The sequence below is a fragment of the Mobula birostris genome, chromosome 5, assembly GCF_030028105.1.
Source record: "Mobula birostris isolate sMobBir1 chromosome 5, sMobBir1.hap1, whole genome shotgun sequence".
Lineage (NCBI taxonomy): Eukaryota > Metazoa > Chordata > Chondrichthyes > Myliobatiformes > Myliobatidae > Mobula > Mobula birostris.
The window spans coordinates 34,383,652-34,406,841 of NC_092374.1; the positions used below are offsets into that span (position 1 = coordinate 34,383,652).

Here is a 23,190-nt window from a genome sequence, read left to right on the forward strand (position 1 = left end):
GACCCCTGACCATATGGTCATTTGGATTGCAGAAATTCACCCTCACAAATCACTGCCCAAAAATTTGAGATACAGAATAATGTTCACTCTTACAGAATTTGTGTAAAAAAAATAAAGTAAATAAATAGACAAAAATAAGGCTTTGTGTTATGAAAAAACATGATACGGGCCCCTTTCTATGAACACAATCCCCTTCTCCCGACGAGCCCTGCAAAACGAGCTAACCTATATTATAAATATATACTAAAATTAGAAGCTAAAGTTTATAGTAATGTTTGTCTTTTGAATTTATATAAAATTGTGTTTTAGCTTGTGTATAATAGTGCAACTGCAGTTGCTTTAAAAGCATATGGAAAATCTTTGGTTAATTAGTCTTGTGATTACAACTAAGGACCGTTTACTGCCTTTGGTTACCATTTGGCTTGAGGATTTAACACTGGAGTATTTTGTGTGAAGGGAAGTCCTATTTTGTTGGAGTTGTCTCGTTGGTTCTGGTTGAATTGTAAAGTGACTACATGTTTCTTACTTCATTTGAGAATGAGATAAATTTGCTTTCCGATTTATCTACCTTCCAATAAAGGCAGATAGCTCTCTGGACTCATTTTCATGGTCCTAGTATGCATCTAATAAGCTTTTCTGCTCTTAATCGCTGAAGATTAGTTCTCCACTGATCAGTGCTTCATGTTGGCTTTTTCCCTCTACTTTGGATCACTGGTAGAGTTGCTCAGCACAATATTACTTGAAGTAACGAAAGCAAGTTGTGTAGCTGTATGTTTAATTATGTAGAATAGAGATGAAAGTTTTGTGTCTTCCTTCTACTTGCAAAGTTGCCCACTCAAATCATACCCCTCCAAAAGCTGTTAGATTTAGCCCTCAACAATTTGCGGTTATATTTCCCTTAGTGAATTAAGTTTTCTATCCACATTTCTACATCAGGTTTATGTGAGGAATTGGTTTATGTGCATAATATTGGTAGGTAGCATGCTACTGAAATGAAAGTTGTGTCAGTCCCCTGACTGGTCCTCATTCCAAGTGCTTCATTCATTCTTGCTATCATCCTTGGCTATCTTGGAACTGGCTGCTTAAAAATTAACTTAAGCAAACCACTGGTTCAGTACTTCATGTGGAATGTATTACGTTAACAATATGACATACCATGCACAGCATCCTAAAAAAGGAATTCAAAAATAAAACTTGTCTTTGGGTGTAATTCCTGTGAAAAATGACTGGAACGGTGAACTGTTGATTATTAATGAAGCAATGGCATCACCTCATAAAACTCAGAAACTTGCAAATAGATTTTTATTTCATACAAAATAGACAAATTGTTTGAACTATTGCTTGCACTAACTATAAGTGACACTAAGTGCTTTACAAACAGAGCCACAGTAAGTTACCATTACCTAAAAGCATATGTGGAGACGTTCAGAGCCTTTAATTTTCAGAGGTGCTTAGTTGTGCATTCAGTAATATTATTTCCAGTTAACCTAATTTAGTTCATTGTGCTACCTGTTGTTTTTAAGATTTTACTTTGCTTTTAGATTATTAGAGATCTGTCTATTTATTTAAAAGATTGCTTTGAAACCTCCTCCAGTTTTTGAAGGTATAGCTTAAGAGCTTCCATAACGATAGACTTGGAAGGTTCTGGGAACAGCTGTCTCATAAATTAATTATTAGTGACAAGTTTATATTGCATAAATCTAAATGAGTTGAGAGTATGGTCCATTACCAGCTAACTGCACAAGGTATTTGTCATTTTACACTCTTCAGTTATTTTTTAGTGAAGTGTTAAAAATGTAAGACTTTTCTTTCAGATGACATTGAGAGATGCTGTCTGTTTTTAAGAGAGGTAAAGGCCCATATAAATGTTTCACTAAACCTAAGTGTTACTCATTTGACAGTTATGTGCACTGTCATTCCACGGGCTATTTGCTTATCGCAATAAACAGATGAAATATGTGAATGGTCTGTGGTATCCTCTCAGTGCATTAGGCCTTCTAGATCCTGTGATGTTCCTCATTCAAAGCGTTTTCTTCAGATTTCTCTACTTTTATGCATCCTAGAACAAATATTCTAGGAATAATCATGGTGTGACCAGCAGCTGAATAAAAAAAACATTTACAAAACCTAACAGTTGGCTGATGTAGTTGTAACAATTTTAAAGATTTCAGATTACTTACTGTAAAACAACAAATCACTGTTGTTTGAAACTTCCTTAAATAAATTTGCAAATATTGATTACAATGGATCAAAAATACCCAGTTTTTACTAATTGTTCATTGTTAGGGAAACAGTACAATATTTGTTATAATCCATAAATTTTTCTGACAGAACTTTTATTAGTGAGATAATTAGGGAATATGCAGTAGATTAGAACTTGTGCAGCTCTGCTGTTGAACTACTTATTTTGCTCTTGAATTGCTTTTTAAAGGTCATTGTGCTGCTCATCAAATTGTCCAAAAAGACAAAATAAAACAAGTGTAATAATTGAACAGCTTAACTCAATTGTTTATTTCTAGGTTATATAAAATGCGTACTGAAAGCATTGATATTTACAGCGCAAAATGGAAATACTATCCAATTAGGCTTAGTCAGCTGCTTCTCTATCATTCTGTATACTTATCTCCTTCAAGCGTAAACACTGTTCTATTTTGATGGTTACCATTAAAGCTGCATCTTTATTCATGTAGACTTTCCAGATTATTATAACTGGGTGTATCTTAAAACAAATTCTACTCCTTCTGAATATTTGCAACCTTCAGATGTCTTTGCCAGGTTACCTTAATTTTTATCCTTTTGCTTTGTATAATAGCAGTGCTGTCACTTTTTTCCTAAGCATCAAACATGAATGTGCTCTGTCATCTTAAATAATATTTGTGTTCAGCCTAATCCTGTCTTTTTCCATATTCCTTTTAAAATTGCATCATTTAATTTGTTTTGATTCTCATTTGTCTTAATCTGTTAATTTGCACATCTCTGCATTAAAACTTATCTGTTATGTTGTCAGTACATTTTACCATTCTGTCTGTGTCCTCTAAAATTCTGCTAATATATCTCTGTAATTATTAGCTTCATATCTAGGTTTATGTCACTTAAAGCCCCATTCCCAAGTTTATGAAATCAATCTATATCAAAAGTCCATTGATTGTAATATTAGCTTCTGATTGACTCCTAAGTGGGAAATCAACTGTTTACCACTATTCTGTGTGTTTTCTAGCTATAATATCACATGGCTTCTATTATACTAACATTAATTATATGGAACTTGAGTACATGCATTGCAAAAGTTTATCAGCGCAGTATCAGCTGCACTTCATTAAATAATTGCAGCAGGTTGTGAATGCAGCTCAGTCCAACACAAACCAACCTCTCCCTGTTGACTCCATCTACATTTCCTGGTGCCTCAGGAAAGCAGCTAAGATCATCAAGGATCTCTCCTACCCTGGTCATTCTAACTTCTCCCCTCTCCTATCGGGCAGAAGATACAAAAGCCTGAGAGCGTGGATCACCAAACTTGAGGACAGCTTCTATCCCACTGTCATTAGACACTTGTACAGACCTCTCGTGTGGTAAAAGAAGAATGCTTGATCTCCCAATCTAAGTCATTGTGCTCCTTGTATTTTGCATTTTGGTTTCTTTATGCTACCTGTAATTATACACGGCAGGATCTATCTGGTTGGCTTGCAAAACAAAAGTTTTTCATTATATCTCAATGCATGAGACAGTAATATTCTAATTCCAAATGGAAAGGAGCTGCAAATGAAGTAAGAAAATGAACTTTCAGTACAGAATTTGACTTTTGATGATCAGCACAAAGAAGGCACCCCATATTTTTATATCTTTTAACCACTTAGAAATGTAAGTTATTTGAAAAAATGTTTTTTGTTGTATATATGTTTCCTGTTTAAGTTAATGTGTGTGTGTTTTTATGTTTAGGTTACAACTCCCGTATTTGTTCCGGCAAAATCATATGAGCTACTTCATCGAATGTCTGGAAAGGGTCTTGGCGCACAATATCACTTTCCACGTCAACCATGTATTTACAACCCCAAAATGGTATCTGTTCATATCACATTCACCAACAGCTCTGACCAAGAAATACGGAATATCCAAATCGGGGAGCGGAAGCTTGCGTCAGGGGTGAAAATGCATGATTTCCATAAAATAGGTACTGAAATACAGCATTTGTGTGATATCCTGTACAATGTTGTGTAAGGTTGCATATTTCTTGACTCATTTTGTGACACGTTTTCTAACTATAAGATAGCCAAATACAGGGGCATGCAAAAGTTTGGGCACCCCGGTCAAAATTTCTGTTACTGTGAATAGCTAAGCGAGTAAAAGACGAACTAACTGATTTTCAAAAGGCATAAAGTTAAAGATGGCACATTTCTTTAATATTTTAAGCAAGAAAACTTTTTTATTTCCATCTTTTACAGTTTCAAAATAACAAAAAAGGAAAAGGGCCCGAAGCAAAAGTTTGGGCACCCTGCATGGTCAGTACTTAGCAACACCCCCCTTGGCAAGCATCACAGCTTGTAAACGCTTTCTGTAGCCAGCTAAGAATCTTTCAATTCTTGTTTGGGGGATTTTTGCCCATTCTTCCTTGCAAAAGGCTTCTAGTTCTGTGAGATTCTTGGGCTGTCTTGCATGTACTGCTCTTTTGAGGTCTATCCACAGATTTTCGATGATGTTTAGGTCGGGACAGTGAGGGCTGCGGCAAAACCTTCAGCTTGCGCCTCTTGAGGTAGTCTATTGTGGATTTTGAGGTGTGTTTAGGATCATTATCCTGTTGTAGAAGCCATCCTCTTTTCATCTTCGGCTTTTTTACAGACGCTGTGATGTTTGCTTCCAGAATTTGCTGATATTTAATTGAATTCAATCTTCCCTCTACCAGTAAATATTCCCCGTGCCACTGGCTGCAACACAAGCCCAAAGCGTGATCGATCCACCCCTGTGCTCAACAGTTAGAGAGGTGTTCTTTTCGTGAAATTCTGCACCCTTTTTTCTCCAAACATATCTTTTCTCATTGCGGCCCAAAAAGTTCTATTCAAAAAGTTCAAAGGAACATCTAAACAAGCCTGATGCATTTTTGAAACAAGTCTTGTGGACTGATGAAGTTAAAATAGAAGAATGGGTGAAAATCCCCCAAACAAGAATTGAAAGACTCTTAGCTGGCTACAAAAACCGTTTACAAGCTGTGATACTTGCCAAAGGGGGTGTTGCTAAGATCTGCCATGCAGGGTGCCCCAACGTTTTGCTTCGTACCCTTTTCCTTTTTTGTTATTTTGAAACTGTAAAAGATGGAAGTAAAAAAGTTTTCTTGCTTAAAATAAAGAAATGTGTCATCTTTAACTTCATGCCTTTTGGAAATCAGGTCATCCTTTACTCGCTTAGCTATTCACAGTAACAGAAATTTTGACCAGGGTGCCCAAACATTTGTATGCCACTGTACACTTCCAACCCTTGTTCATTACTAAAATTGAGGAATGAAGCAGTATTACATGTATGTGTGGATATTTCTATCTTACCTTTGCTAATTTTTTCCCAGTTGCCTGTGAGATTTCTCCTATTTATTTGCACTTTTCCTTTGGGATGCAGTTGAGGTCATGATAATCTTATTAATTGGAGTGGTTTAGTATCAACATTTATAAAAAACTGTATTTACTGTAATAAAGTAAATAAAAACAGATCAAAGTTGTGGAGGGGCAAATTTTTATGAAAAATCACAGATTATTTTTAAAGAAATTCAGATACGTTTTCCATGAAATTGTGTTGGCTAAGGCTTTAAGTTATTGGGTCACAATACACCTATTAGTCATAAATATCCTCTGTGTATTTACATAAGTGAATAGTTGAAGGTATTTGCCTTTAGCATCCTAATCCCTCACTGTATACCTAATCCTGATGGAAATATGTTTGTAAGTCTCAATTCTGGGCAAAATGGGACTTGACTGCGGTATATCTGTTGGTTCAATAAGGTTACCATGTAAGCTAGGATGAGAAGAATGATCATTTGAACCAGTTACCACACAAGTTTGCTTGAAATGGTTGAATGTTATTAGGAAGAATGGGAATATTTAGTAGACTTCAAAAAGTTAAGTCATAGTCTTACACGTTGTCTTGGCAGCATGGGATGATGCAGCACAGGTGAAGATCACAATGCGCCTTGTTGTAAGATAGTCTTCCATTGTCTTAGATACAAAAGTATATATTTTTTTGTTTTTGCAGACAGCCTTGAGCCTGGGACATCAAAGACAGTTTCAATGGGCATTGATTTCTGCGACTCCACACAAACTGCTAACTTTCAACTATGGTAGGTTACTGAAAGCAGCAGAAATACTTTAGACTTGGGACCTGTTCCCCTTCTGTATTAGTAAATTATAATTGAAAATGCAGCTAATCAGTATGAAACTAAATCAGCATTTATTAATTGAACAAACAAATGCAAATTTCTTTAACAGTAGATGGGTTTGTTTCAAAGTTATTTATTTCTGTGTGATAATACATTTTTAATAATCACAGGCTGCAGTTGTTTGGTATTTAACGTCTTTTTAACCACAGGGCTAGGGACTGGCACTGAGTTTTTTTCCTTTTTAGAAATATTTTCAAAAAGAATTATCGTTATTTTATAAAATTCATAATGAAATTTATCATTATTTTACTAATCTAAAGTATTTTGGAAAAGAATTTTGTTCAAGTTGCCAACACTGCAAAATGTCCAGAAGTTTGCTGATTTATTTCTTTAGAGGTACAGCACGGAACAGGCTTCAGGCCCAATAAGCCAGGTTGCCTAGTAACCCACCTATTTAACCCTAACCTAACCATTTACAATGATCAATTAATGTACTAAACTGTGCTGTGGGAGGAAACCACAGCAACCAGAGGAAAATGGGGAGAATATGCAAACTCCTCATAGACGATGCTTGGAATTATACTCAGAACTCCGACGCTCGGAGCTGCAATCGCATCGCACCAACCGATATGCTACTATGGCGCCCCATAACAGTGTCAAGAATCAAACACCAATCTTACAGATGGGGCGCTTAAAAGCAGTTTCCTGGCACTGTTGCCAGCAAACCAGGAGATTGTGCTGATTGACAAAAAGAGTAGACAAAATTTTGATGCATTGAATGAAATAAAGCAGAAACATAGAGATGGGATCGGATTTTTTAAAGGTTAGACTACACTAGAGCAACACAGAAGATAAGATTTCCAGACAATAGGTTATTATTTGTCCTGGGGTAATTACTGTTGGTAGTTTTATTATTCTCAGTTCATTTTTGCATGTGCACACAGCCCCTCACCACATGCCCATTACAGGTTACTAAGAGAGGACTAGTAACCTTCCCTAACTGGAACAAGTGCCACAGTATTGTAAAGAGCCAGATGCAGCATCATTGTCCAAGAAAGGATACAAGGACATTGCTGGTAATCTGCGGTAGGTAAAGTTTAGAAACAGTTCCCAAGCAAAAAATTAATAGGCCTTGTAGCGCTTTGAATTAATTAAGGACAGATTGCGTAGATTTGTAAAAGGTAGTTTGTTTTTAGCTGACAGAAGGTGGATGAAGAAGATGCTTGTCAGGTGAATTTTTCAAGCAGAAACTCAGCTATGTGATAGGAAATGTCTGTCTATATTTCCAAACAAGCATTTGCTGAACTATCACATAAAAATCTTGTAAAGAAAATTGAGGCTCATGGAATAGGAGGGTTTGTGTCAACTTGGATAAAAATAAAATGCCCAAGGACAGAGAAAAGTGAATCGTGGTAACTGGCTGTTTTTCACACTGTAAAATGATGTACAGCGGTGTTCTCCATCAAGCAGTGTTGGAAGCACTGTTTGTTTTTTGATATGTATAAATGATTGCAACAGTACATAAGATGGGTTAATTCAATTCATTTATTATCAAGAATGTATAAATTATACAACCTTGAAATTTGCTTAGTCACAAGTAGTCACAAAACAAGAAACCCAAAACAACCCAATTTTTAAAAATGAATTAAGAATAAAAAGTCCTCTAATCCGAACCCCGGAGTAGGCCAAAGCCTACTTCATCATATTAATAGGCACGGAGCACAGCAGCTGGGGCAGTCTTCATTGCCTCAGCACCATTGCCTTGCATCGCAGAGAATGAGCGAGAAAGGCTCTCATCTCGGATCCCAACACCCTGTCTTTTTAGTCTATCTGGGCTGGCATTTAAATTGACCCAACAACGGACAGCGAAAGGCTCCTCTGCCCTGGAGAGAGAAGTGAACATCATGAAAAGCAAGTGAAATCGGCTCTTGCCTCTGAGCTGGGCTGGCATTTAAATTGTCTAAACAGCGAATCGTACCTCGCGCTAGGACCCAACTGCAGCAAAAGGCTCTGGGCCTAGACTGCATTGCTCAGCAGCTCGCTTCAGGCCCAGATTTCATTGCCCAGCCTGAAGCCACTCTCAGGCTCTTCAAATCAGCTCGACGCCCAAAGCAATCCAACCTCACACCCAGGCCAGTAGAACAAGCACCGAACCTTCTCTACCCAGGCACCGACTTCTCCCTTTAGACAGGTTAATACTGTGGACAGAGAAGTGTTAGATGATATATTTTAGCAAAAGAAATGGATGGGCTGCAAAAAACATGCAAGGAAAGAAATTCATAAGGGTTCATGTGAAAAGATCTTTGAAGCTGGCAGATCATATTGAGAGAGCAGTTAGCAAAGCATTTAGGATTTAGGCTTCATAAATAGAGAGATTGGGTATAGGTGATAATGGAAAGGTCATACTAGAGCACTTCATATTCATTTCCATTCAGTGCCCTTCATGAGGTTCTGAAGGGCTTGAAAAATCTCACAAGGCGTGAATGGAACTACGTTACCCTCGATCCCAAGGACTGCCCAAGGAAGAAAAGGTTTAAGTTTCAGTGGAAACTTCCTTGTATATTGTGGAATTAATTTAAATATTAAAATCAACCAGTGTTTTTTTTTCCCTGCACTGAAGCTTAACATATTTGTTTAGAAAATTCTGGCAGGCAAAATTACTTAAATATAATTATCACTACAGTGGTAGTAAATAAAAACATTATCAAGCTTGTTTTAATGAAAATCATAAGACAGTTTGGCCTGTCCTTATGCTTTTGGGAGCAAGAAGCTGATATAAAACCAAAGTATTGTAACTGCTGGAGATCAGAGACAAAAACTTAAAGTTGTTCCATTTATCATTCCAAGAAAGAAAGATGCTTACATTTATATTACACCTTTTGGAATTTCAGAACACCCGAGTGCAACTTGTAGCCAGTAAAATACTTTTGAGATGTGGTCTCTTTGGCAGTGTTCAAGAAGCAGTCAGTATGCGTAGTGCAAGATTCCATAAGTACTATTCATCAGATTATGAATATAACTGGAAAATCCAATGTAGTAATGTTGCTTGACTTGATTATTGGCCGGGCCACAGGCACAGTTGCACTGGTTTTCCTTGAGAGCATACACTGAGATCCTTTGCATTGACCTGAGAGCATTTGGGAGCTTGTCTTCATCTGAGAGAAGTCACTTGTGACTATGCAGCACCTCATTAGTACAGGGAGATCTTGTTATTCTCCAACAGTGCATTCCAGAAAGGTGCATGAATAGTGTAAATACATATAACTCTGATTTATTTCCCTTAAGAATTAGTGAAATGACATGAGATACATTCTGCCTATGTGATAATTATCAGGATTTCCAAGCCAGAAGAAATAGTGCAATAAGAGTTGGTTAGGTTCTGTGCCATCATACATGTGTAATAACATTTGATTTTCAACATAATTTTACTTAAATGGAAGGGAACTCAGCTGGTTTGCAGAAAATGTGTACAGGAGATGGTATTAATGGAAAAGGAGTGGGGTGGCAGTGCAGGTGAAGGGCCATCCATTGTCATTTCAACATCCAACAGTCTGATGACATTGTCCTTTCTGTGCAACAGGTTTTATTGCGTTTTCAGAATGCCCAGTCTGTTCCTCCATTTTCATTACTGTCTTCATTTAGAGGTCTGAGGGTCCTTGTTCTTCTGTGAATGATTCTGACATGACAGTTTTTACTCATTTAAAGGAAACATCCAGCACTGACTGCTTCCTTTCTTGCAGCTTGGTATCATAAATCTCTCCATAGTATGACAAGCCTTACTGATTGGCAGAGCTATTTACTAGATGATCACAACACCTAATAATGCTCGTAGCCTCATCAATACACCTGAAAACCCTTTGTGGATGCTTTGTTTCATTTTCAGCAGCAGGTTGTTATGATAATTCTCACTGAATACTTTGTGAAGCTCTGCCAGGCAGGTTCTTGTTAGTGAGAGGTTCTGCATGGGACTGGGGACACTGTACAGCATCGTCGTCTTCAATCTCCTCAAATTCCACCTGTCATACCAGAATCACTGGCTCTTTCTGAATGATTCTTGGTTTGAGTACACTGCTATGAGGAACACCATGTTCTGCATGTTGTTTGTAAAGCTTCCTCCTATGCAGCACCTGTGAAGTTAACAGCATCCACCTTGTGAAATTTCTTCCAGAACTCTTTCCTTTACCTGAATGAGAGTCAGAAAGTCTTTTAGACTTTAAACAAGATATAATGCACGTGTCCATCGGCTTACTGCATAATCGGTGTTACTTGCAGCGGCAGGAACACAGTTTTGATATTTGCACAAGGGGCCTCATAGTTTGGTATATCCAAAATAAGACTCCTTATGGCACAGTTGGGTTTTGTATATTTTCACCTTGCACACAATGTAGTCCATAAAGTCCAGTGCAGCTGAAGCTCTGTTATCTACAGCCAATGGTGCAATTTCCTGGTGACAGGTGGTTTTACTTAATTCTTCATTGCCCATGCCTTATAATGGTACAGGAGCAGAGTTTCAGCTAAATGTTGCTTTTACATTGCCACCCAATAAGAGAGTTAAGTGGTCTTTCAATGCCTCAAATCCAAAACCACTTTTATTTATTTCATTTATTAAGAGACATAGCATGGAAAAGGCTCTTCCAGCCTAACAAGCTGCATTGGCCAGCAAATCACCAATTTAACCCTAGCCTAATCACATGACAATTTTTAAAATGACTGATTAACCTGTTAACTGGTACATCTTTGGAATGTGGCAAGAGACTTACAGGAAGGACGTACAAACTTCTGCCAGAATTGAACTCCAAGCTTTGACGCCCCGCACTGTAATAGTGCACACTAACCACCATGCTACCCTGATGCCTTATTTTCTCATTTGCAAAGGTATATGTTCTTGAAATGCATCTCATTTGCACTACAGACCCAATTCACCTGCATTAAAAACTTGGAGAGTGTCATAACCATTGTTCTTGAAGATCTGCTAAGTGAACAAGGATGCCTCAACTTTCCTTATGGTTGATGCTCCTGGAACATTTAAAAATTGGAGAATTGAATGGAGTGCTGAACCTGACAGACTCTTAAGTGATTCTCATTTTGGACATGGTCTTTATAGAATTTCCAATATTGCACTTGAAAAATGTATAAAACAGAATTTAAATAGCGTAAGCAATGGATCAGAACTGTATTCACACTCTATTGACTGTGTGACAGAACAAGGGAAATATGCAACATCATCAATCTAAATAGCAGGAGTCTAATTCTTAGTTTTAGTGTTTTTAGCATATTTATAGTGGATTAAACCCATGAATCAGCCAATCCAGAGTTGAGCATCAATTTTTAATAATCAGAAATTGGTGACGTAATGGGAACCAGAGCTGGATATGAATTAAAGTAGACTTAAACCTTAATCATTTCTGCAGAAGTATTTTCATAGAATTTTACAGTTTGAATCTATCTTGGATCTGCCTATTTGTCCCCTGGCCCATGGCTCATAATTTCTGGTCTTATTTTCTCATGATCATTAATTCACGAATTAATAAACAGAAAAAATGGTAATCACTTGACATCCATTAAACGGAAAGAATTCTTAATTTCATTTGTAATTTGAACTTGCTTATAGGAATCTTAAATCTGTTTCCAATTCTCAGGTTTACTACATTTTTATTAATAGCAGTAGCCTGGAGTCTTATTCAGTCAGTTCCAAGATTCAATAATTTTAGTGCCTGATTATGTTATGTTTCATTTATTGGCCATTTGGAGCCACTTCTTAGATACATGTAGATCACTTAGTAAATGCTTAGTCAATAAAGTAATTCCTCAGTTTATGAATTTATGTTTAAGAATTTGTTTCATACTGTCACTGAGTCTTTTGGGTATGTTTCTTCAATTTTTGCAGCTTTTTTTTTACTATAATAAATCGTACAGCACTTCAGGTGAGAGGAAAATACCATACTGAAATGCCACAATGCATTTTGTTCAATCATTTCAATTTACAAAATTTGCTTATCAAAACATTTTCCCATGATAAATATCCTTTTCATAAATCACAGACTGCGTCTAATTAACCATTGGTCCACATTTACTTTTGATGGAGAGTTGCAATATCACAGGCAAGTTTTCATTCAGTCAGCCAAATGGCTCAAATCTTGCGTATGCTTTCACTGGGCATTACTGTCTAAATATTTAAAGCAGCACAAATAAAAACTGGGATTTGATGGGGAAAAATTGAGTCAAATGGTATGCTTATATAAGATGAGATTTCAGATTGGAGTTTCTTTGTTGGAAAGGATACCACTTTGGGGATGTGGATGAGACCAGATATGAATAAAAGAATACATTGTACTTCTGGTGCAGTAATAAAAATCATTGCACTGCAGTTTGAAAATTATAGCTATCACATAAAATCAAGTGTTCATCTCATTTAGTGGGAGTGCAATAACACTGCTGCATGCTTCAGAGAACTAATTAGAACAAATATTTTGTAGTATATACACTAACCCATCAAGCGATAAATTTACTCTGCATTATGAGGCATGCATACATTTTTCAACTTCTGTAACAACCCTGTTTTGATTAGCCATGTTAACAGCTTGAACTCCCAAATTTTGAATGTTAGGCAAAATTGTGTTTCAGTTCTGTCATATTGTGGATATTAATTTTGCAATTGCTCAAACTGTGCCTGTTGAAATTCTGATCCTTTAATTTTAAATTAATACAATCAGCAACATATTATCAACAATATATTCTACTGGCAGTGACACAAACATTTTAAAATTTACTATTTCATTGAGACATTGGCATCTGATTTGTTCTGCACAAATTTTGTAAACTTGCATCCAGCAAAGATGCGCATTGTGTTCTTAAGTGTTATAGCACAGGTTTGTGTGTGTGTGTGTGTGTTTTGAATCAGACTGGGACTTAAAATCTTGTTGCATTTTTGTAAGTTTCATGTAAATCAGTGTTCTCTGACAAGTATGGATAATGATATTCAGAATGAGTAAACATTTAAGTTTCTGAAGTGTTGCTTAGTAATTGTTTATTCCTTATTCGTCACATAAATTCCAAATCAAGGATGGAGTGTACTAATCTTTAGTTGGGCTTGAATGCTGTCACCTCTTACAAAGTGAAATCAAGCAACATAGGTGACAATAGGGCTTCAATGCATTCTCTGCTTGCTTTAACTGGTAGAACATGGAAGAACCAACATGAACTCTCACAGCCCCCCCACCCCCCCAAGTTGACCCTGTGATTTCAGTCTCTGTGGCTGACCCACGGAAAGCATCCGGCCCAGATGGAGTATCTGGCCAAGTACTAAAGACCTGTGCTGATCAGCTGGCTGGAGTGTTCACAGATCTTTAACCACTTGTTCAGCACTCTGAGGTATCTACCTGCTTCAAGCAGGCTTCAATGATACTGGTGCCTAAGAAGAATGTGATGACCTGCCTCAATGTCCAGTAGCACTCACATCCACAGTGATGAAGTGTTTTGAGAGGTTGGTGATGAAACAAATCAACTCCTGCCTGGCAACTGACTTGGATCTGCTCCATTTTGCCTACTGGCACAACAAATCCACAGCAGGTGCCATTTTATTGGCTCTTAACACAGCCCTGGAATACGTGGACAGCAAAAATGCTTACATCAGGATGCGCTTTATCAACGACATCTCAGCATTCAATACTATCATCCCCTCAAAACCAATCAATAAGTTTCAAGACCTTGGCCTTGATACCTCCTTGTGCAATTGGATCCTCTGTTTCCTCACTTGCAGACCCCAGTTAGTTCAGATTGGCAATGACATTTCTTTCACGATCTCCATCAGCACAGGTGCACCACAAAACTATATGTTTAGACCCCTGCTCAACTCGCTTTATACTTATGACTGTGTGGCTAAGCATAGCTCCAGTGCCATATTTAAGTTTGCTGTCAACGCCACTGTTGTTGGCCAAGTGAAAAGTGGTAACGCATCAGCATATAGGAGGGAGAATGAAAATCTGGCTGAGTGGTGTGACGGCAAAAACCTGTCACTCAATGTCAGCAAGACCAAGGAGCTGATTATTGACTTCAGGGGGAGGAAACCAGAGGTCGATGATCCATTCATTATAGGGGGACCAAAGGTAGAGAAGGTCAGCAACTTTAAATTCCTCAGTGTTATCATTTCAGAGGATCTGTCCTGGACCTGGCATGTAAGTGCAATCATGAAGAAAGCATGGCAGCGCATCTCCTTCCTTAGAAGTTTGCAACGATTCAGCGTGACATCTAAAACGTTAACAAATTTCTATAGATGTGTAGTAGAGAGTATGTTGACTGGCTGTACTACACTCCGGTGTAGAAACACAATGCCCTTGAATGGAAAGTCCCACAAAAAGTAGTGGGATCACAGGTAAAGCCCTCCCCTCTATTGAGCCATCTACACGGAGCGTTGACACAGTAAAACACCATCCATTATCAGTGGACCCCATCACCCAGCACATGCTCTGTTCTCATTACTGCCATCAGGGAGAAGGTATAAGTGCCTCAGGACTCACACCACCAGATTCAGGAACAGTTATTACCCCTCAACCATCAGGCCCTTGAACCAGAGAGGATAACTTCACTCAACTTCACTTGCTCCATCACTGAACTGTTCCCACAACCAATGGACTTACTTTCAAGGTTTCTTCATTTTGTGTTCTTGATATTTATTGTTTATTTATTTATTATTATTATTTCTTTTTTCCTATATTTGCACAGTTTGTTGACTTTTGCACACTAGTTGTCTGCCCTGTTGGGTGCAGTCTTTAATTGATTTTATTATGGTTATTGGATTTATTGAATATGCCCGCAAGAAAATGAATCTCAGGGTTGTGTGTGGTGACATAAATGTAATTTGATAATAAATGTACTTTGAACTTTGAACTTTTGCACTTTGAGTTAAGGTGCTTATAAATGTCTTTGCCACAGACATCAAAAAGAGGTCTTTATTAAAATGTTTTAAACTGTCAGCTGAATGATCAAGCAGAGCTGTGATTAAAATGTGTTTCTGATTCAAAATGCACAAGAACTGCCATCTCTAAATTGAAGTCAATATGAGTAGGTTTCAATGTGTGTGTTTTTGATGTAACATAACTACAAAAATAAATTCTTAGCTGAATACTGTTGTAGATATGAATACAAAATGTAATGGGTTTTAATCGAAAAGCAGCAATATGTGACACCTCTTGTATTTTTCTATTGATTTTGAACTTGGAGTGCACTTGTATGGTTAGGAATGTTGAAATAAAAGTTCATTTTATTTTAAAGTACCTCTGAATACCACTGCTCATCATGCTTGCCTTCTGGTCCCTCTGAAGAAGTATTGAATCCTACAGCAAATTCGATTGATCTTTTAGCAGTGTAATCACAATTACTCACCTCCTTAATTGGCCTGCCTGAAATCAGAAAATGGAAACTGATCGGCTGTGTGTTCCGATCAATAGCTTTAGAGCAATACTAGCAGGGGCAGGGGAGATGGAGGTTATAGGGAGATCAATTGGCCTGAGGTGTCAATCATTGTGCATGGTTTTGCATGCCAAACACTTTGCCTGACTGCAGTGGATCTCTTTAGACTTCTGTGCAACAAGAAGAGCCAGGAAGAAATTGTGCCTTTCCCTGAAATTCTGTTATTTATATTCTAATGCTTTTGTTTGGTAATAAGCTGAAAATGTTAATCTAGTGTGAACCTATTTTTGTATTTATTGGAGATAGATTAGCACAAAAAGCCCCAGTTTGCAATCGCTACCTGTAACTGGTGCTTTAAAAATTGTCCTTGGAAAGATTATCTCGTATAGCAATAGGTTTATTCAATGCAAGACTCTACCATACAGGCAAGAATAGTTTCAGCATTAAAATCTGACCTGTCTGACTTAGTTGATTAAGAAGGGAGAGTTCTGCCTCTTTGCAGAGTAACTATTGAGCCCAACTAGGTATATTGCTTAAGGATAAGGTTGAGCTCAATGTTGATTTTTTTTTTTGGCTCCAGCTTTGTCTATGTACTGACATTTTACAGAGTCTTGTAAAATGCACCTTTTCAATGAATCTATCTTGGCAACATAATGACACAGGTGGCAGAGCTGCTGCTTCATGATTTCAGTGACTCTGTTCAGGTTGCCTGTGACCACCTGGGCTTTCCCTACCACCACACTCTCCTAAAAAATGTGTGTCTGAGTTAATTTGCCACTATAAATTGCCTCTAGTGTCCAGGTGGATCTGGGGGGGGTAAGTTGATAGGAATGTAGGGAGACTAAAATGACATGGGTATAAGATTAATAAACATGCATGCTGGATGGTTGGCACAGACCTGAAGTGTCAAATGCCTGTTCGACCCTGTGATGAATGATGTCTTTGCATTTGCACAAAATCCTCGTGTAAACGTGCATTCCTGTTCATTCGGGTGAAAAATAGAGTAATCCCCAAATTATGGTGTCAGTAGATACTTGGATGTTCACTTTGATCACGTTTGATTCATGTCTTTAATATTTTACAGCGCAAACGATGATCAGTTCAGTGTGAGCATCCAGCCTCCAGTAGGTGAGCTGCTTTTGCCAGTTGCAGTGTCTGAAAAGGATTTCCTAAAAGAACAAGGTAAGGAGTGAGCCCCATACTTCGCATGATTCCGTTCTTGTTCATCTCCAATTACCCCTCAGTAGGTAGCTTCAGGCACAATCACAGCATGGACCCAGGATTCAGATAAGTCGGACTAGTTAGAGTGGCAAGTTTATTTCCCTGAAAGACATTTGTGACCCTCGATATGTTTTTAGATCAATCAAGATACTTCAGGGATTACCACAAATGCAGAATGATGCCTTTATAATAATAATTACTTAGTTTTTTCTTCTGTTTTAAATTCTGGATCTATTTAATTACTTCAGTTTAAATTCCACACTTGTGTTTGTATCTCTGGATCAATACACCAGGCTTTCAGATGTATTTAGTGGTTTAATCCACAGGTGCTGTTCCCAAAAGAATATAGAGGGAAAGACAGAAATATTTAATGAATACTTTGTCCGTCTTCACCGGAGAAGAGCATGCTTACAGTGGTAGACAAGATGGAAGCAGTTGCATTATTAGATAGGATGAAAATTAAAAAAAAGTGAATGTCAGCTTGAGATTGTTAATGACAAAGCATGATTCAGTCACTTGACTGGATTTTCATCATGTCAACTATATGCTGCCTTTGATTTCTCCACTCCTCCCTTTCTCTACAACTTTAAACATATACTTTCTAGCTTTTATGGAAGTTCACCAACCTGAAATGTTAACTCTTTCTCTGTCTGCACAGATGCTGACTGTCCTGCTGAGTTCATCCAGCATTTTCTGATATCACTAAAAAAATTTTAAATGGACCTCTTCTGTCATTCTTTGTGAGGATGGTTCCATGATTTGTCTTCAATCTTATTGTATGCGGTCTGACCAGCAGACTATTTTCAGTGCATTGTATTTTTGACTTATATTAGTTTGGTGCAAAAGTCAGGTACTGATTCTAGTTAACAAACACTTAGTTATAAGCCTAAGGTTTGTTTTCAGTTCTAGGTGTTCTCTGTTGAAGTAGAATGTCAATTATTAGTAAAGATGCAGTTCAAATTTACTAAAATAGAATGAAATCAGTAATAATGCATTTGTTTAGCAGTGAGAATGAAGAAGCTATGATTATTCTCCTTAGAGTAGATAGAGCTGTTTTAAAATCATAAATGAAATTGTTTTGAGTGCCAAAAGGTTCAGTAACTATAGCATTTAGGTTTATGGTGATTGGCAAAACAGCAAGAGCTTTTTAGCAGTAGATTGAAATCATATATACACTGCCTTAAAAAAAATTGTCAGAGTAGGTTTAATAGTAACAGGAAAAAGAAAATTGTATATATATTTAAACTGAACAAGTTTACAGGAAACTAGTTCTCCCAGAGAGAGATTTGCTATGTCATTTTTTGATTCAGTAGTTTTTGATTTCTGTAGAAGGCATCTGGTGGGCAGAATAATTGCAACATATTCTATTTTTAAATTGCTTTTTCTTTCATTTGCAATTTGTTATCAAAATGTTTCTCAAAAATAAATGTCCAGCCAATGACATTGCCGGTACTTTTCCCCCAAGTTCTCCGAGTAGATGGGATCTTGGCATTTCTGCTTACACTAGAGCTCCAGAGTACAATATTCTGTGTCTGCTGGGGATAGCCAGCCAGGCAGCATCTGTAGAGAAGAATTATCATTTAAGGTCAAAAGTCTTCATCAGAAATGGAATAATGAAGTAACGAACAACAGGAATTCTGCAGATGCTGGAAATTCAAGCAACACACATCAAAGTTGCTGGTGAACGCAGCAGGCCAGGCAGCATCTGTAGGAAGAGGTGCAGTCGACGTTTCAGGCCGAGACCCTTCGTCAGGACTAACTGAAGGAAGTTAATGAAGTAACGAGCATGATTTAAGTTACAGAGGTGCCTAGGGAGGGGATAGGAAGGTGGAAAGAACAAAGATCATGTATAATAGATATTTTCAAATGACAATCACCTTTGAATGTTAGATAGCATAGAATTCTATACCCTGTAATTGCAATGGTGGCATACATGTGCTTATATTAATAGGCAGGACAAATGTCTTTCATTTCAAAACTTGAAACAAAATACTGTGAACAACAGGGGTAATGCAATGTGCAGATAAATGCTGTGCCTTGGGTTTGGATTCACTGGAAAGGCTGTGTAAAGTATTTACAATTACTGAAGGAATATATAACCGACAGCTGGATAATATGAGGTGAAGGAGTTTGGAGCAGGTACGTTTTCTTAAATGTTGATTTAGCCAGTGGAATGACTTTAAAGAGACTGTAATGAGTGTTGCTTCTTTACAATTATACAATAAATAGTTTGTCATACTTTTTAGAAAATGGCATGTTTATAGTTGAGGAAAGGTAAGATTAAGATAAAGAACATTTTGAAGTATTCTGAAGTTTGCCTCATTAGGTATTTACAAGGAGTAGAGGAAAATCCTGAACTGACTATTGATTTCTCCCATTCCTTTTTCCTATGGCTAAAGGAAGGGTTGATGTAAGGATGTGTATAATAAAAAGAAGTGGGGAACTATATTAGGATCTAATGCAACATACACAAAATGCTACAGGAACTTAGCAAGTCAGGCAACATCTATGGAGAAGACTTGTTTATTCCCTTCCGTAGATGCTACCTGACTTGCTGAGTTTCTCCACCATTTTGTGTGTGTTACTCAAGGTTTCCAGCATCTAGGGAATCTCTTGCATTTTGGATCTAATGGCCTTTTCTCATGAAGCCAAAATATCTACAATTTTCTGATGTTTATTATTTATTTTCTTCAAAACACTCTTTAGTCCAGTTTATTGAATATCTGATAAATAGAATTTGTTTGTCAAGAATTTAGGTTTTCTTGGCTGAGAAAATTATTTCATTTGTGAAGGACAATAATTTATTGAGTATATTATTGTAAACCACTAACTTTCTAACACCAGAACTTGTCTTTTGGTTTTCATGGCCTTTTTACATGAGTTTATTCTAGTTCCTTGTGATCCAGTTGATGAGGTTGAGCAGAATGGTTCATTTAAGTTTCGAATGGCTGAACTCACATGGGTGAGTTGGCCTGACAAATAATATTTCAGAAGGTGGTTTTCCTAAGTGAGAGAGAGATCCATTCGTCCATCTGATGGTGGAGGTTTGGTATGTTATCCCTGGAGACCAACTTGACCAGTTTCAACAAAGTAGAATTACCTGCCGTCACTAAATTATCTGTATTCTGATCTCTCCCGAGAATAAAATTGAATGAATGTTTACTAGAAGATCAGATAGAAAGGAAAACAGCATTTATTTGGCTGCTTTGAATTCAGATATTAAGTCTATGTATTTTTCAGACCATTCTACAACTTGTTAAAAGTGTGTAGAAAGTGCATTCTTTTTCTTTTTCGTACAAAAACCCTACTATTCTGCTGCTGTTAAATAAATTGTATCTATATTTTGGACATGGAATTCATTTCTCTTACAAATACAAAAAAAAAAGGTGGGGGAAGAGAGAGAAAGATCCAGAAATGTGTTTAGAAATGTCTTTATTTCCTCATATTAATTTGCAAATGATGAACATTTTCCACCATTTAGGTAGTGCTTTCACCTCCATTCATTTGTTAAGCAGCACTGATAATATGAAATTAATAATACCCATTAGAAAAATTATCTATAATATCTAAAGACAATCTTACTAACATCACCTTTCTTGTTCTTTTGCTGGCAAAAACTTGTCTTTGTGCTTCCCAGTTCTGCAATTACAGGTGAGTGCACGCCTGGCTGCAAAGTCTGCTCTGAACTACTACCCATTGCTTTTTTTTAATGTTTACAAATGTAGGAAAACCCTTACCTGCTGAAGATTTGTTATCCCTGTGTACTTTTTTTTTCGTGCGCTGAGATTTTTGGTTACATTTTGTTTGCTTTTGTTGTAAGTGAGCCACTTTTCTGATTAGTCAAACAGAACCATCAGTTCACAGAAGAAGTGCTCACAGGGAATTACAGTGAACCTCAATGGAGTTGTTGCCAAAATTCCTTTGTCTTTCACTATTCTCCTTCTATGGTTGTTGATTCCTTCTGTGAGTAAATGTGGCAGCTATGTGCTATGTTTAATCGACCAGAAAGGTTACTCTGAATAAGGTTTTTCAAAAGTTATGTTTTTATGCAATATTTCTAATGCAGTGAGTTCCACTGAGTGGAAGTCAATCTCTCTGTGAAGACTATGTTGGGATTTCAAATATCAAGCCACATGACTGATAAATTGATCTTTTGCTGCTTATGGGGATTATTTTAGCAATTGTTTCATTCATTGTATTAGCCCTGATCCAATTTGTATGCAATCTAATTATAGAACACTGCCAGCATTCAGCAGATAAAGATATGTACTAAATAATACCACAGTACAAAGGGTTACCATGTACTCCAATAAGTAGTAGGTCGAAGCAGGATATTCCAGTTTACTATTCTCATTCCCTTTCATTACACAACTAGACATCCTGAACCAACGATAACATTTATTGGCAAATTAGTTATGTTTATCAAGCTTTAACTGCATTACACTTGTGGCTTCAGTGGATTTTCTCCATTTATTTCAGTTAAATGAAGAAAGTTGTAACACAGGGAAAAAAAATTGTAATCTACAGCAGTTTAAATTAGCTGGCATTTGAATTAAGTGGACTATTGCACTATTACATATTGTATGCCTTTTATGGAAAATTTAAAAATCTGAGCATTTCCTCTCATTCAATTCTAATGGAAGGAATAATTATGCAATATGCAATCTTTAATTTCAAATCATTTTTACTTCTCACCTCTACTTTTCAGCATTTCGTTCTATTCTCCCAGCTTCACTGTCTCCACTTCAGTATGTCTGGTTTTGCTTGTACTTGGCTCAACTAAACATTCACCTCCACTGCAATAGATGGGGGCTATTCCTATCTTTGTTCCTTGTCCTCTCTCCTAACGCTATTGTAGAGTATTTATCTTCCACCCTATAGTCTGTACATTCAACACATCATCCTTTCTGCAGTATCATTTCTGTGTCACGTGTCCTGACATTCCCAACCTTGAATTCCTTAGAAATTGTTGCTCCACGAGACAGTGGTTCACTCTTCCTTCCCGCCATCTACTTCTCTTCCCATGATTCCTCTCTGTGTAAGCATGCCATGCTTCTCTTTTACTTCCTCTACTGCACCTCCAATCTTCATGCCATTCCAAACAGTCCTCTCTGGTAAAGCAAAATTCTAATAGTAGTTTGAATTTAGTGTACTATATTTACTGGCCAAGAGGTGATCTCTGCATTGGAGAGATAAATGCATCTGGAATCATTTTGTTTGGCATCTGTTTGGTCGCAAGCTTCTTGAACTTTAATTATCCGAGCCTATCTCGTTCTGACCTCTGCCTTACTTGCTTTTCCAATGAAGTTCAACAGAAGCTCAAGGAAAAACACCTCACCATTTTAGTATTTTGCAGCCTTCCAGACTAAAGTTTGGATTCTGATTATAACCACCCGAGCTCATGTTGGGGACAGCAGCAGCTGATAACAAGTATTCTGTTGTCATTTTACAGTGCCTCTCACCTATCCATGTTCTGCTTACTGTGAGCAGGTCTCTCTTGCCCTTCGCACACACCTGCCTATCACAAACTGTCCTCTGTGTTCTTATTCTCTCCTGCTTCCCTTTCCCTGTTTATGTACTTAAAAACAAGATCCTTACCATCATTTGTGACTTGTGGTCATTTAGTTTTTATGGTATCTTTCCCCCCTTCCTTCTCAGTCCTGAAGAAGAGTCTCTGCCCAGAACGTTGACTATCTATTCATTTCCATAGATACTGTCTGACCTGCTGAGTTCCTCCAGCATTTTGTGTGTGTTGCTTTACTGTTTTTCACAACTGCAGATGCATCTTGACTTGCTAAATATTTCCAGAAATTTTCTGTTCTTGCTTCCAATTCTTCTTCACCTGGTGTACTTAATTTTAAAAATATCTGTCTGAATCCGGTCAGAACTGCCTCTCACTCAAATATTTCAATGGAGCAGTACCTTGTCTTTTAAAGAACAATTTAGGCAAACGATTAAGCAGAATTTCAAAACTGCCTCTCACTCAAATATTGGAAGTGGTGGTGCGCTAGTCTTTTCTGAGAAGCACTGTTCCTCTTGTGGGCACTTAAGACTATCATATGAAGCAGAACTCAGTTCTGATCAGGATGAGTGTTAAGAAGTTGTCAGTTTAAGCAGAGACGTCTACTTTATTTAACTGTTATGAGGGCAGTTTCATTTTGGTAGAGTCAATGTAACCAGGAAGTTAGAAAGAAATATTCAGTTAT

General features: G+C 37.3%; 1 protein-coding gene across 4 annotated transcripts in view; it reads left to right on the forward strand.

Moving 5' to 3' along the window:
- The window catches only part of ap3b1a (adaptor related protein complex 3 subunit beta 1a), a 242,475-nt gene that overhangs the window by 195,822 nt on the left and 23,463 nt on the right, over positions 1 to 23,190 (forward strand). For all 4 annotated transcript variants that reach the window (XM_072257854.1, XM_072257856.1, XM_072257857.1 and 1 more), the window contains exons 23-25: positions 3,937 to 4,168; positions 6,232 to 6,316; positions 16,848 to 16,945. In XM_072257854.1, the coding sequence (XP_072113955.1) occupies positions 3,937 to 4,168; positions 6,232 to 6,316; positions 16,848 to 16,945 (415 nt within the window). The remainder of the gene's footprint in view (positions 1 to 3,936; positions 4,169 to 6,231; positions 6,317 to 16,847; positions 16,946 to 23,190) is intronic.